This window comes from Lactuca virosa, chromosome 3, assembly GCF_052849685.1.
Source record: "Lactuca virosa cultivar CGN04683 chromosome 3, Lactuca_virosa_CGN04683_v6, whole genome shotgun sequence".
NCBI lineage: Eukaryota > Viridiplantae > Streptophyta > Magnoliopsida > Asterales > Asteraceae > Lactuca > Lactuca virosa.
Window position 1 is genome coordinate 181,835,296 of NC_136428.1, and position 13,236 is coordinate 181,848,531.

Below are 13,236 nucleotides of genomic sequence, written 5' to 3' on the forward strand. Positions count from 1 at the left end.
TGGTCCAAGGCTAAGGCCCAAACCTACCATCCAAAAGGCCCAAATACAAAAATAATCCTCTAAGACCCAATCATGGCCCAATTTTCCAAATTTGGCCCAAATCTCTTTCACGAGCCTTTTCCAAGGGAATCCAAAACAGGCATCAGCCGTAAAACTTGATGGCTCAATAAGGCCCTAAGCATCTAAGTCCAAATATGGCTCAAACCAAAGCCCAAAAAGTCTGAAGCCCAACTGGCTGAGTACGCGGGGCGTACTCAGCACATACACACAACATACTTGCTTTAGGGCTTGTACGCTAAGCGTACCTGCTTGTGCGCCCAACGTACTCCCCCATTTGGCCATTTTTCATTTCCGGCTCTTAACCCATTAAGACATCACTCCAAAACTTAGATTTGACTTCCTTGAGATGGTTTATCAAGTAAAGTTTCTAACTTTACGTGCATGTATGGCTTAATGTATCTCTTCAAGCTCAAAAGGACTTAATAGATGACTTAATGCATGCATGAGACCATAAACCCCATAAAGCTTGCACCTTTAAGCTCAATAAACTCATAAAGTGCCTAGATCTAAAAGAATAAGCCCCTCAAACGATTTAACTAATCAAACTAACCCAAAAAGGGACCAAAAGCAAAAAAACCATGACATGAAGAGATCTAAGCATACAAGGATAAAGATTAGGACTTTATACCTCAAAAGTCAACGAAAGATTGAGCTAAATCTGGATCTCTAGGTTTCCTTCTAAAGAATGAGTCCACCAACTTCTTCTTCTTTCACTTCAAGGAGCATAAACCACCAAAATCAAGATCAAGGCTCAAGAACACTTAAAGAGGCTATTAGGATTCGAGATTAGGGTTTTAAGGCAATGGAGGCTTGTAAAGAGGCCAGCCCTGGGGAATTAAGGACCTTATATAGGGTGCGGCACCCTAAAATTAGGATTTTATTATCCTCCATGTATGCCATGCATAACCCTCGTACACCCAACGTACGAGGCTTTTATTCCACGATCAGGTTCCCTCCTCAGTACGCTAAGCATACCATGTGGTACGGCCCGCGTACTAGCTTCTCAGATACTACGTTAAGCGTACCCAATGGTACGCCCCACGTACTAACTCCAAGGACTAAATTGCAATAAATTGAATATAAAGGGCAAAAGGAAACATACCCAAATCGAGTGTTACACATAAATTGCATATCAAGTTTTTGGTGCCGTTTCCGTGGAATGGCTATTTCAGTTTGTTAATTTAATTGCTTTAAGTTAATTGATCCTTTATGTTGGTTAAAAACCACAAAAAGTTAATTTTCTGCAAGGTTTTTATTTTTCAGTTTGTTCAGTTCTCACGACATGAGGGACACCTCTCATGATGTGAGTTCAGTGTTTTTTAGTTTTTCGTTTATTTTTTTTCTAATTCATCTTTAAGCGTTTTGTTTTTGTCTTATTTCAGTGATTTATGACCCGAGGATCCAGAACTCCAATAATTCCACCACTTAAAAATCCAGAATCAGCTTTCCACAAAAAAGAAGGACAAGAAGGCCGACAAGTCAAGTAGCACTTTCCAATTCGAAAAATTCGAACTTTTTGAAAAGACTCCAAGCAAGAAGGAAGTAAGATACAAGCCATAAACATCTACTGAAGAAAGTTCAGGAGACAAGATAAAAAGCAAGGTTATATCATGACCACGACGATGGGGGAGTACAAGGAAAGGTTGCGTAATGACAATGGTCTAGGTCTTGTGTCGCCCAAGATTCCAGTTGAAAGGGGTTTTGAGCTCAAGGGGCACATTCTATCAATGCACAGGGACATACCTTTTTCCAGGAAAGATTACGCAGATGATTTCAAGCACATCAATTAAGTTTTGGACATTGATAATTATTTCAATATCTCAAATGTTTCAAGAGATGCAGTATTACTGAGAATACTTCCTGTGACATTTAATGGAGATGCAAAGATATGGTTGAATTCTTTATCTCCTGGAACAATATGGACTTGGGACAACCTTCGTGAAGCATTTATTAAACAATTTAGCCCACCTTCAAAGATCTCAAAGCTGAAGAAGAAGATAGCAAACTTCCAACAAGAAGTCGGAGAGTCAATATACGAAGCTTGGGAGAGGTACAAGGGCCTTCTAAGAAATTGTCCTCAACATGACTTGAACGTGCAACAAGAAGTCTCTATTTTCTATGATGGGCTGAATGTTACAACAAGGAAGCTCCTTGGTTCTCAAGGACCAATGAAAAAAAAGAATTAGCCACCATTAAAGAGTTAATTGAAGAATTTACAAAGCACTCGAGAGAATATCATAGTCCATGAGAAGATGCTATAAGCGGAAATGACAATGGAGGGAACGAGCACATGACGACGGTATTGGAAAAATTAGAAAACATGGATCAAAGAATGATGAAATTGGATCAATCTATACATACTATAAGAGTTGCTTGTGAAAATTGTAATGGGACTCACTTAACTAAAGATTATGATTTGGATTAATACGGAAATAAAAAAGCGCAAGTGTTTTATTCAGATGATGACAATTATGATGAAGACGGGAAGCCAAAGAAAGAAAGGTTGCCTTATGAAGAATACAAGAAACAAAAAGAAGAAAAATATAGGCAAATTGGACGAGACTACTATCAAAAAGATCAACCACCACCTGAGAAGAAGATGGATTTTGAGTCAATGCTTATTAGGTTTATGGAAGCCTCTGAAAAAAGACATGATGCTACTGATGCTACCATGAGAAATCATCAATCTTTCATAAAAAATATTGAGGCTTTACTCGGGCAATTGAATACATTTGTTAACAAAAGGTTACCACCAAAGAATCCCAATCAAAGACCGCAACCGCATGTCATGGCCATATCTACCGAAAAAGACCATCATGCAGAGCCTATAATGATCCATGATGAAGCCTGGAAGCATCCCGATCCATATCCATACAGAATGAAGTTCGAAGAAAAAGATATGGTTGATGCCCAGTTCTTACGACTTGAGGATCAAGTGTTCATGTCGTGGGCTTTGTCTTGACAGAAAAATTCATCTATTGTTAAACCGTATTAGCCTCCGTTACCTTTTCCTTCTCGAGCAAGGGCACACCCAATGGAGCAAGAGCACAAGATATTCATCAAGCAAGTCAAGGGTATTCCAATTAATACCCCATTTATTGAATCGTTAGCAAAAATGTCTGAATACACGGAATTCCTTCAAGCTTATTTGTTTTTCCGATTGATTTTGTCGTCAAAGAGATGAAACAGGATGAAGATGTACCCATTATTTTGGGAAGATCATTAATTAACACCATGAGAGCCTTGGTGGATGTTCGTGAATCAAATCTTATTTTGCGAGTTGGAAAAGAGGATATGACATTCGGAGTTGAATAAGGATTCGAAAAGTCTAAGAATCAAAATGAAGTGTTCTTTGTGGATGAATAAAATGAACTTGAAGAATTAAAGAAATTAATGAAAGAAGAGGTCCAAACAAGAGAAAAGCCTAAAGTAGAAGTCAAGTCCACCAAGCCACAAACCTCAATTCCAATGATCTTTGAAGTCCTTGCCTTCACTACACCCAAGGCTCAAGTGGAAGAAGCAAATGATGAAGATGTGGGTGAAGAATTAGAGGAGTCAATAATTGTCAAAATGGAGTTAGACAGGGAAGATCATAAAGAAGATGAGAAGAATACAAAAATGAAAGGACAAAGCAAGGGGTGAAACGAAAGCACGAAGAAAACACTGATCCAAAAAAGAAGGAAAACTCGAAGAAAGCATATATATATATATATATATATATATATATATATATATATATATATATATATATATATATATATATATATATATATATATATATTGGTTTGAAATTTAATTGAAAAAAAAATAATTTCATCCGACTATTTTTTTTGAAGCTGTAGTCCAAAAATATTTCTTAATTTCATATAATTCTTCCATTCAACCATCTTTCATATCATCATCTACATTTTATTCAACTTCGATTATTCAAATCCTATTAAATCCTCGTTGTGGATCCTCTAACAAACCTCATAGTTTATCCATCAAGATTCGGGACTTTGAATACATCACAATCTTTTATATATGGTGGTAAATGCTTGTCAAGAATCCTACCTTCCGGTCCTTTTTCGAATAATGGATCATGTGATTGTTGTTAAAAACTTGAAGGATAGAGATAAATGACGTAATCAAAACGTTTATGATATTACAAAATAAAATACAACCAATGTTTTAAAAACCGGTTTGAACCGGCCGGTCGAACCGGTTGGACCGGGAACCGGGAGAGGGAGCGGTTCAACTATCACCGGTTTTACATTGATTTCTTAACTGGATTGAACCGGCCGGTTTTTAGAAAAAACCGGTTGAACCGGTCAAAATAAACCGGTTGAACCGGTTAAACTGAATAAAAACACATGAAAAAATAATCATTTACATAATAAACTTTGGTGATTTTTTTTAAAATCTATTTAGTTTTCTCTAAATAAAAAATACGGTAAATGTTATAAATTCTTTTGATGTGTTTGTATTCATCAAAAACTATATTTCGTTTCGGTATTATACTTTATTTTCTTTTTGACGTATATGGATTGATGTAAAACACTAAAACTTATGGTTATGTGTTATTTTAATGTATTTGGATTCATCTACAACTTATTTTTATGTGTATTTTTAATGTTTGAAATAGAAAAAAAAAACATGAAAAATATATATGTATGTGTAGGAAATAGAAAAAAAAAACATGAAAAATATAGAAACCGGTTCACCCGGCGGTTGAACGGTTAAACCGGTTGAACCGAGAACCGGTCACAATACCGGTTCAATTAAAAAACCGGTTTTTAAAACATTGAAAACAACATTATAATGATTATTAGCATTTTAAATGCAAAAATTTACATCGTCGATCGTCATAACTCTTGTTATTTTATATGGTTGCCAATTCACGAGAAGTGAAAAAGTTCTTCGAGATTTCGTAAATCAATCTCCTCTGAAATTCTTCAGTCGAATAGCCACCTGAAATCAGAAGAGTCTTCGGAGCTTTCTTAGAGTCAAAAACGTTGTCACTTCCACCTAATCGGAGCATCATCTTAACATAAGCGTTCTTAAACTTGATCCAAAGTCTGATTGGTGAAGCTTTCTTCCATCGCAACTTTGGAATGGCTTTAATTTTCCAAAACCGGCGGTTTCCTCCTCCGAAGGTGACGCTGTTTGTGTTTCTTCTGTAACCGCCATCAAACCGCTGGTATCTCCTCCGCTTCCATGCTCTGTTCAAGGTGCCATCAAGAGCACTTGAAATTATTTCCATTCTTCGTATAATTGTTTTCCTTTTGTAAGAGTATTATGCGAGTGTGTGATATAAGAGAAATGATTTTGACTATACATAGCGTGTTTGCGTATGTGTATGCATATATAGGGTGAGAATTTAAATGTAAATGTGTTTAAATGACATTTAAATATTGAATTTAAAATTTATATTCAATTCACGTTCGTCTTTCTTGACCAAATTTATTCTTCTGTCAACCGAGTCGATCCAAAAAAAATAACATGAAAAATCTTCATTGATACTACAACTTTTGTAATGGAAAACTCAGTTTTGCTTTTTAGCATATGAACAAAATCATTATTTCAAGTTTTCAACCACTCCATGAATGTTTGTATTATTTTTGAAACCGTTAGAGCCAGTAACAAAGCATTTTTTATTTGTCTTATCTAAATTATTAATTATGTTTTGCAAGTCCTAAATTATTGTAGTTATAAAAACTAAAAGTGTCTCGTATAGAGTTTTGCAAGTGTCCATCCAATGTATGGATATTTGGAATATTTTGAGAACAATAAGTTAAGAATTGCTTCTCTAGAGGGTTAAGCATGTATACTCCGGTTGTCTTTTGTATAAAACAACGAGACATGGGTTTTGAGATTTATAAAGTGAACAACAAAAATCGAACTGAATAACGAAAATAGATGCATCAAATGGAATAAAACCAGCCAAACAAAGAACAAAAGACTGTATTGTTGGGTACAAAATTTTTGTTGTGCCACTACCAATTGATTTGAAGTCTGAAGATCTTAGCTGAAGTCGAGTTTTCTGTTCTGCATGAAGTAGTTAGTAGAGCAAATTCGGATTGTCTTATAGGGCGACTTATTTTAGTTTTCCTCACTATATGTGTTCATTATTGTGAGCATGAAGCAAGCAGTCCAAGCCGACTTGAAAATTAGATACATGTTTTCTAGGCAACTTGCTATTATTTACAACTAATTATAAGACAATGGCAATGAGAAAAAAAAAAAAAAAAAAAACAAGTAAAGGAAACGGAAAAACACTAAGTTGTTAAGTTATGATGTCAAAATGTTTTCCAACAATAAGAATAAAGATTTCTAAATAGTTTTGCTGGCTTCATGATAAAGGATTTCAGAGCGGGTGATATAAGGATTCAACTTATATATTGAAAATCAGAAAGAAAACACAAATTATTTTTTATCAGAAACTAACGCCAAGAAAGAAAGTGAATAACAATAATAAAATCATATAATTAACACGAATTGCATTAACACAAATCAGAAATCAAATTAACAGGTATCATAAACCGGAATCGATGAGGCTGCCTGAATGCTCTGTTAGGATCGAGACACTTAACATACCACTCTAAACACAAGAACAACAAAGATTTAAGGTGGTTCGGTCTATTTCTGACCTACGTCCACACGAGGGTAACTAGGAGTGTATATATTTTTTCTGTGAAGTTTGTGATGGATTACATCCTTACAAATACAGAGCAATCTCATTTATAGAGATTGAAATTGAGAAAGTATATTAAAAAAGAAAAAAACATCCGGGTCTTCATCCACTACCTCAAAACATGGATGTCCCCTTTTTCTTTCTCCATGTTTTCTGGCTTTCCTTGTTTCCTGCCACTTCTTTTGACTAGCCCAATGGCTTCACACTCAACAATCTCCCACTTGAAGCCACGAAACAATCTTCACCATAGCTTCAACTGTGTATCTGTATTTCTGTAAAAACTTTTGATCTTGACTCCTTCCTAGTTACCCTGGCCTTCTCTTCAATTGACCTGAAGGCTAGTTGAAGCTTCCGTTAGCTCCAACACATCAGTCATGGCTAAGTCTGCCACTAACCTGTTCTCTGTCTCCACCGGCTCCCACTGAAATGAACTGCCCGATCCTGGAACATCCTGAGAACAAACGACACTCTCCATGTGAAACAGATAATCTGGAGAGACTTTTTACAGATGGAATACTGGTTCTCTTAACCCACTGTGTTCTGGGTATTCTAGTTGAAACAAAGCCCATGCTCCCACTGCTATGAATGCCCTTGACTGGTTTTTCTGAACCGTTCCAAACACGTTCAACCTGAATCTGACCTGTGACTCTGGGTTTGCCATCTGCAGAGCAAACCTTCTTCTGTCCACGAGACTCTATGAACCGGATTTTGTTTTTCTTCTGAACTGGGACGGTTACTCCCTCAGATGGTAATCTGACCATATATAATGAACCTCTCTTATGTCCACGAGCTATCACAAGATTTCCTTTGACAACCTTCCACTGCCCATTCCTGAACTTAACCTCGTGCCCCTGTTCATCCAACTACCCAACAGAAATCAGCTGTTTCTTCAGACTTGAATTACCCGGACATCCTTCAAAGTCCATGGACCAACTGGAGTCTTTAAATCTAAGTCACCTATGCTCGTCACATCAAGAACCTCATCGTTCGCCAGTCTTACCTTACCAAAATCTCTTTCTTTCAGATTCTGGAGTGCTTCACGGCTGTGGGTAGCGTGAAATGAAGCACCCGAATCCATAACCTAGGAATCCACATTGCTCTCCACACTACAGATCAAAACATCATCATCTGAATGGTCTACTGCAGCGTTAACTTCTTTCTTGTCTTTTGGACATTGATTCCTGAAATGTCCAAGCTCTTTACAGTTCCAACAAGTCACATCATTTCGAGTCCTCGACTGACTCCTTCTCATGTTCCCGCTCCCACTACCTCTGTTATTTCTTCTACCTCTGACCGCATTCAATTGTTCACTTGATGATTCCCCGGAATTTCTTCGTCTGACGTCTTCGCCTAGAATTAAATCCCGAATTCCTTCAAAAGTGAGCCCTTTCGATCCCGTGGAACTAGTAACGGCTGTAACTGTTCCAGACCAACTGTCAGGTAATGATGATAACAATAGTAAAGCTTGAACTTCATCCTCGAACTTTATTCCCACTGACCCAAGTCTAGATAAAATCGAGTTTAAATTGTTGATGTGCACTGTAACTGAACTTCCTTCCCTCATCCTCGTGCAGAAAGACTTGGACGCAGTTTTAAGTGAAACACTTGTTAGGATCGAGACACTTAAAACTGCGTCCAAGTCTTTCTGCACGAGCAAATCTTCAATTTGCATCTTCCACCAACCAAAATCTTTCCCATCAAACTTCTCAATCTGAAGCTTACTGCTTTCTGCCATTTTCTGAAAGAATAATGACCTATCTTGCAATTTTCTGGAAATTCAGGGGCCAAATTGCAAATTTTCAAATCTGCTACAGTGTTGCTACAGTTTCTGCTGACGTCACCGCTGACGTCGTGCTACAGTGTCTGCTGACGTCACCGCTGACGTCGTGCTACAGTTCCTACTACAGTGTCGTCTTCTCCGGCGGAACTTCGGTGCTACAGTGTCGTCTTCTCCGGCGAGTTCAGGTGCTACAGTGTCGTCTTCTCCGGCGAACTGGTTTTTTTCGATAACTATTCCGGCAAACCTTTGACCGGCGATTTGGACGTCTTCCGGTGGTCAAAAAATTCAGAAAAAAATATTTTCGGAATCTTCGGAACGAGACCTTTCCAACGGTATATACCAAAATCGTTTTTGACGAAAAAAAAATTTCGACCAAAAAACTGAAAATCACCTTCTGGAGCTAAAACCTTGCTCTGATACCACTTGTTAGGATCGAGACACTTAACACACCACTCTAAACACAAGAACAACAAAGATTTAAGGTGGTTCGGTCTATTTCTGACCTACGTCCACACGAGGGTAACTAGGAGTGTATATATTTTTTCTGTGAAGTTTGTGATGGATTACATCCTTACAAATACATAGCAATCTCATTTATAGAGATTGAAATTGAGAAAGTATATTAAAAAAGAAAAAAACATCCGGGTCTTCATCCACTACCTCAAAACATGGATGTCCCCTTTTTCTTTCTCCATGTTTTCTGGCTTTCCTTGTTTCCTGCCACTTCTTTTGACTAGCCCAATGGCTTCACACTCAACATGCTCCACCTTATGTTAGAATGTTCCACCATAATTCCAAATGCTCAAGTCAACATTTAATACATAACGATAAAGATATTAGCCTTTATTCATGTCACAATTAGAAATGACGATTATATCTCATGAATCTTACTCTATTCTTCAATATCTAAAAGTATCATGTTTAGGGAGGAAAATTTGTCTCTAGAAATTGAAAAATTCGTTCCAGATCTATTTTCAAAGTTGTTGATATAAAGTCATATTCTTTCCAGATTTGGTCTTGAGTTAGACATGACTTAAAATGAATTGAAAGAAGTAAAAAAAAGTCTAAACATTAAAAACTAAATGAATGGATCGAATCACAGTCTTCAGATATTTGAAAATCATTGAAAAACATTACATACCGCCAAAAATATTTGCTGCACTAGCTAGCGTTTCGTCTTGGGATTAGCCAGGTATTTTGATATCTTTGATTCGTGCTTGAATTATCGGTGGATCCTCAGTTCGATGGCTTAGGAACATTTGTTAAGAAGTGAAGCTCTTAGGTTATTTATGGTGGCTCTGCTACGTTTCATGTTGTTTTGCTATTGTCTGGTCGGCAATGGGATCTGATTGCCATGATCTCTTGCTTGTTTCCTTTATTTCAATTGGCATCCTTTTGGTTTCTAGTTTCTTGTCTGTTGTTCTTTAGCTTTATGTCTTTCTCTAAGATTTATGGTGATGTTGGCTAGTTTTCCTTGTTGGATCAGTTCTTCTAGTTCTTACAGTGTTCTAAAAGCCGCGGCATGGCGCATGCCAAGCCGTGCCATGGCATCGCTGTTACGAAAAGCCTCATAACGTTGTTGTTAGGCGTGACGCGTGGCAATGCGTGATATGGCGTGCCATGACGTGTTATGGCACGTGTTTTTTCGTTTGAGACACGTTTTTTTTGCTCTTTGTTATGTCTTTTCTAATCTGGGATACAAGTATTGTGCTTTTTGTTAACTTTTTGTTATTAGTTATTGATATAACACTTCTAAAAAGTAGTTATATTTTATATAAATTTATATTTATGTGGTAATATAATTATAAATTAATACAATATCGCCGCCTTACATCACTCCTTGAAAAACGCCATGGCTCGTTAAGCTTGAGGCTTGGCCTTGCCGCCACGCCACACCTCACGCCATTTAGAACCTTGAGTTCTTACTTCAAGAAAGTGCATTATGTTGTGTCGTGCATGTATCTTTTGTGATAGTTGTATTATTTTGTTTTTTGTCTTGGCTTGTCTACAAATCTTTTTCAGTATCAAGGCTTGTCAGTGGCTAATACGTCGGGCTTGCAAAATATCCTATTATCCCTCGAGTAAGGGTGAAATGTTCTAAGTGGATGTCATTATCGGTTGGAATGCTTGTGTCTTCTATGTTAGTTGTTCCGGGTCTACTTATAATTTGTTATTTTAGTCATCGAGAACTCTTATGTATGCATGCTTGGCCGTTGTACCTTCCTCTTGATGCAGGTAGTGATCCACCATTTCCTTTAATTCATGTCTAGTATTTGGTATCCTCCCCAAAAGTTCCAATGATAATGTTCCTGGGAGGAAGTCATAGGATAGGTGAAGGCTCCTGTCACCATTATGTCATCTAGGGGGGATGTTGAGTATAGGATTTTTAGTGACAGACTGAAATTTACTGAAGGCATCTTCAACTCATGTCATTAAGCGTGGAGAGGGGGAATGTTGAGTACATGATTTTTGGATTATGATGACATGTCACTAGGGGAATGTTGAGTATAGTATTTGCCGTGGCAGTCTCAAATTTACCGAAGGCATCTTGAACTCATAATTCAAAGGATAACATTTTTTTCATAACGGAGGTTCAAAAGAGCATTTGTTGCTCCTTAAGTATTTTGTGTAGGATAACAATAATGTTCCTAATGGTTTGTGTATATTAGTGGGAGCATTTTGTATGTAGTTTCTATCATACGTATATTTTTATGATTAGTTGTAGATCTGCACCTGCCATATCTTATGTTTACAATATAAAGTGATGTAGATATAGGGTGTGTTCGGCATAGAGCGTTTGAGAGCTTCTAACTTCTAGGGTTTGACAAAACGCTCCATTTTGCACAAAAAGTCTCGTTCGACAGTACAAGCTTCTAGCGTTTAGTTTAAACAAAACGATCCAAATCCAAATGTTACTTCGCATAACGTTTACCAATACACTACCAGCTAGAAGCTACCCGGTACCCGCTACAAGCTTTCTCAAAGTTCGTGTTATTCAACACTTGAGCCTATCATCATTTAAAGTTTCTACTCTAAATCAATCAAAGAGTTCAAATTGTATTTCGTCTGGGTGGTCAACTTTTATTCCACACTTCATATCGTTATTTTTTGTTTTTATGAAAAATCAACCAAACAAAAAAGAAAACTGTTCCACCAATGATAAGACTTTTAGAGAGGATGAAACAACTTTATTACTTTAAGAACATTTACTATAATTAAAAGTTATGGTGCTATCGAGCCAAAAAGCAAAACTCTATTAAAACTAGCATCTAAATTAAGGGTGATACTATACATACTGTTGGATAAGGTGTCTAAGTCCATAACTTATTTGGTATATACTTGACCCGACCCGGCATGGTCCATTTAGGTTGCACTTCACCCAAACTATTTATGGATAATTTTATGAGAATTGTATACTTACGATTTATTAATATATTATAAGTTATAATATATTAATATAAAGTCATGTTATTTAATTAGTTTTAATCTTGAATTAATTATGAATTAATTTAGTGATTAAAAGGAAGACTAATTAAATCATGGGCTATTATATTTATATGGTGTGGGCTAATACTCATTTGTTAATGGGCTAAGCTTATATGGAAGTCCATGGATGATCCATGGAGCTTTTAACCCATGGATCCTTGGAAAGGAAAAGACATGGGTTATTAGGTTTTCACCCTAACCATGCACACTATATAAACAAGCTCATGTTACATGAAACACACCCGAGTGTGTGTGTAATAGTGGTGGCCGATTTCTAAGTGTTAGTATACTCTCTCATACATTTTCCAAGTTTGTGGTGATTTGTGATTTCCATTTAAGGCATTCACATTATTGGTGCTTGGCTCTCAAACTCCAAGGAATCAACAATCAACAAAAGGTATGTAATTCATCTAGTCCTTTTATGTTTAAAAGTACCCCATGCCATGCTAGATAGGTTATAAACCTTGGAAAATAATATTTTGCATGTACCTTAGACAAACATAGATCCAAGGTTTATTAGGGTTGCATGTACACTTAGGAAGTGTTAGAATGCTCAAAACCCAACAGTGGTATCAGAGCCTAGGCTTGTTTGTTTGATACTTGATGCAAAATAGTGATAAAAAGTCGTTTTTTTTGCTGTCTGACTGATAAACTCGCCGAGCCCATGGGGGGACTCGCCGAGTTCATGTGTATACTCATCCTACTCGCCGAGTAGGTTCGTGCACTCGGCGAGTAGGAGCCTCAGAATGCAGATTTTCGACTTTTGCTGCTGGAAATGGACTAGAAACATTACCCTAAACTGTTTTGGTGTTTTAAAACTTGTTTTAGTTGGTGTAATGGTTGTTCTAATCCATTTACAATCGCTTATATCAAAATTTCATGCTTTGTATGTGTTCATATAATTCTTGAAACTTTGATGATCATGTTCATGTTCTTATGAATTTAGAAGATGATAGGAATTATTTGCTGAATTGTTTAGGATTAATTCTTGATCATTTATGTGTTTTAATGGAGTCCATAATTTGTCCTCAAGTTATGGATATCCAAAGGTCACTTCTTTTAAACACACACTTAAAAAACATAAGTTACATAAAATGAAGAGTCTTCATTTTTATGAACCTTTAATTCATAAGTTATGAAATGAAAAGTTTTGGATAGTTACAAAACTTGCCCTAAAGTTTTGGAATTTGTAAAGTTTCACACACTTTAATAAACTTTAATTCCAAACCCTTAGAGT

At 36.6% G+C, this 13,236-nt stretch overlaps 1 protein-coding gene and 1 non-coding gene across 2 annotated transcripts; both read right to left on the reverse strand.

The window, feature by feature from the left end:
• Positions 1 to 2,042: 2,042 nt before the first annotated feature.
• Positions 2,043 to 2,149, reverse strand: LOC145167972 (small nucleolar RNA R71). Its single transcript, XR_013741570.1, has one exon. It is a non-coding gene; the product is annotated as a small nucleolar RNA R71 (small nucleolar RNA).
• Positions 2,150 to 4,921: 2,772 nt separating this feature from the next.
• LOC145164290 (uncharacterized) lies at positions 4,922 to 5,302 on the reverse strand. Its single transcript, XM_079083013.1, has one exon. The coding sequence runs from the start codon at positions 5,300 to 5,302 to the stop codon at positions 4,922 to 4,924; it is 381 nt and encodes a 126-aa protein (XP_078939139.1).
• Positions 5,303 to 13,236: the final 7,934 nt, after the last annotated feature.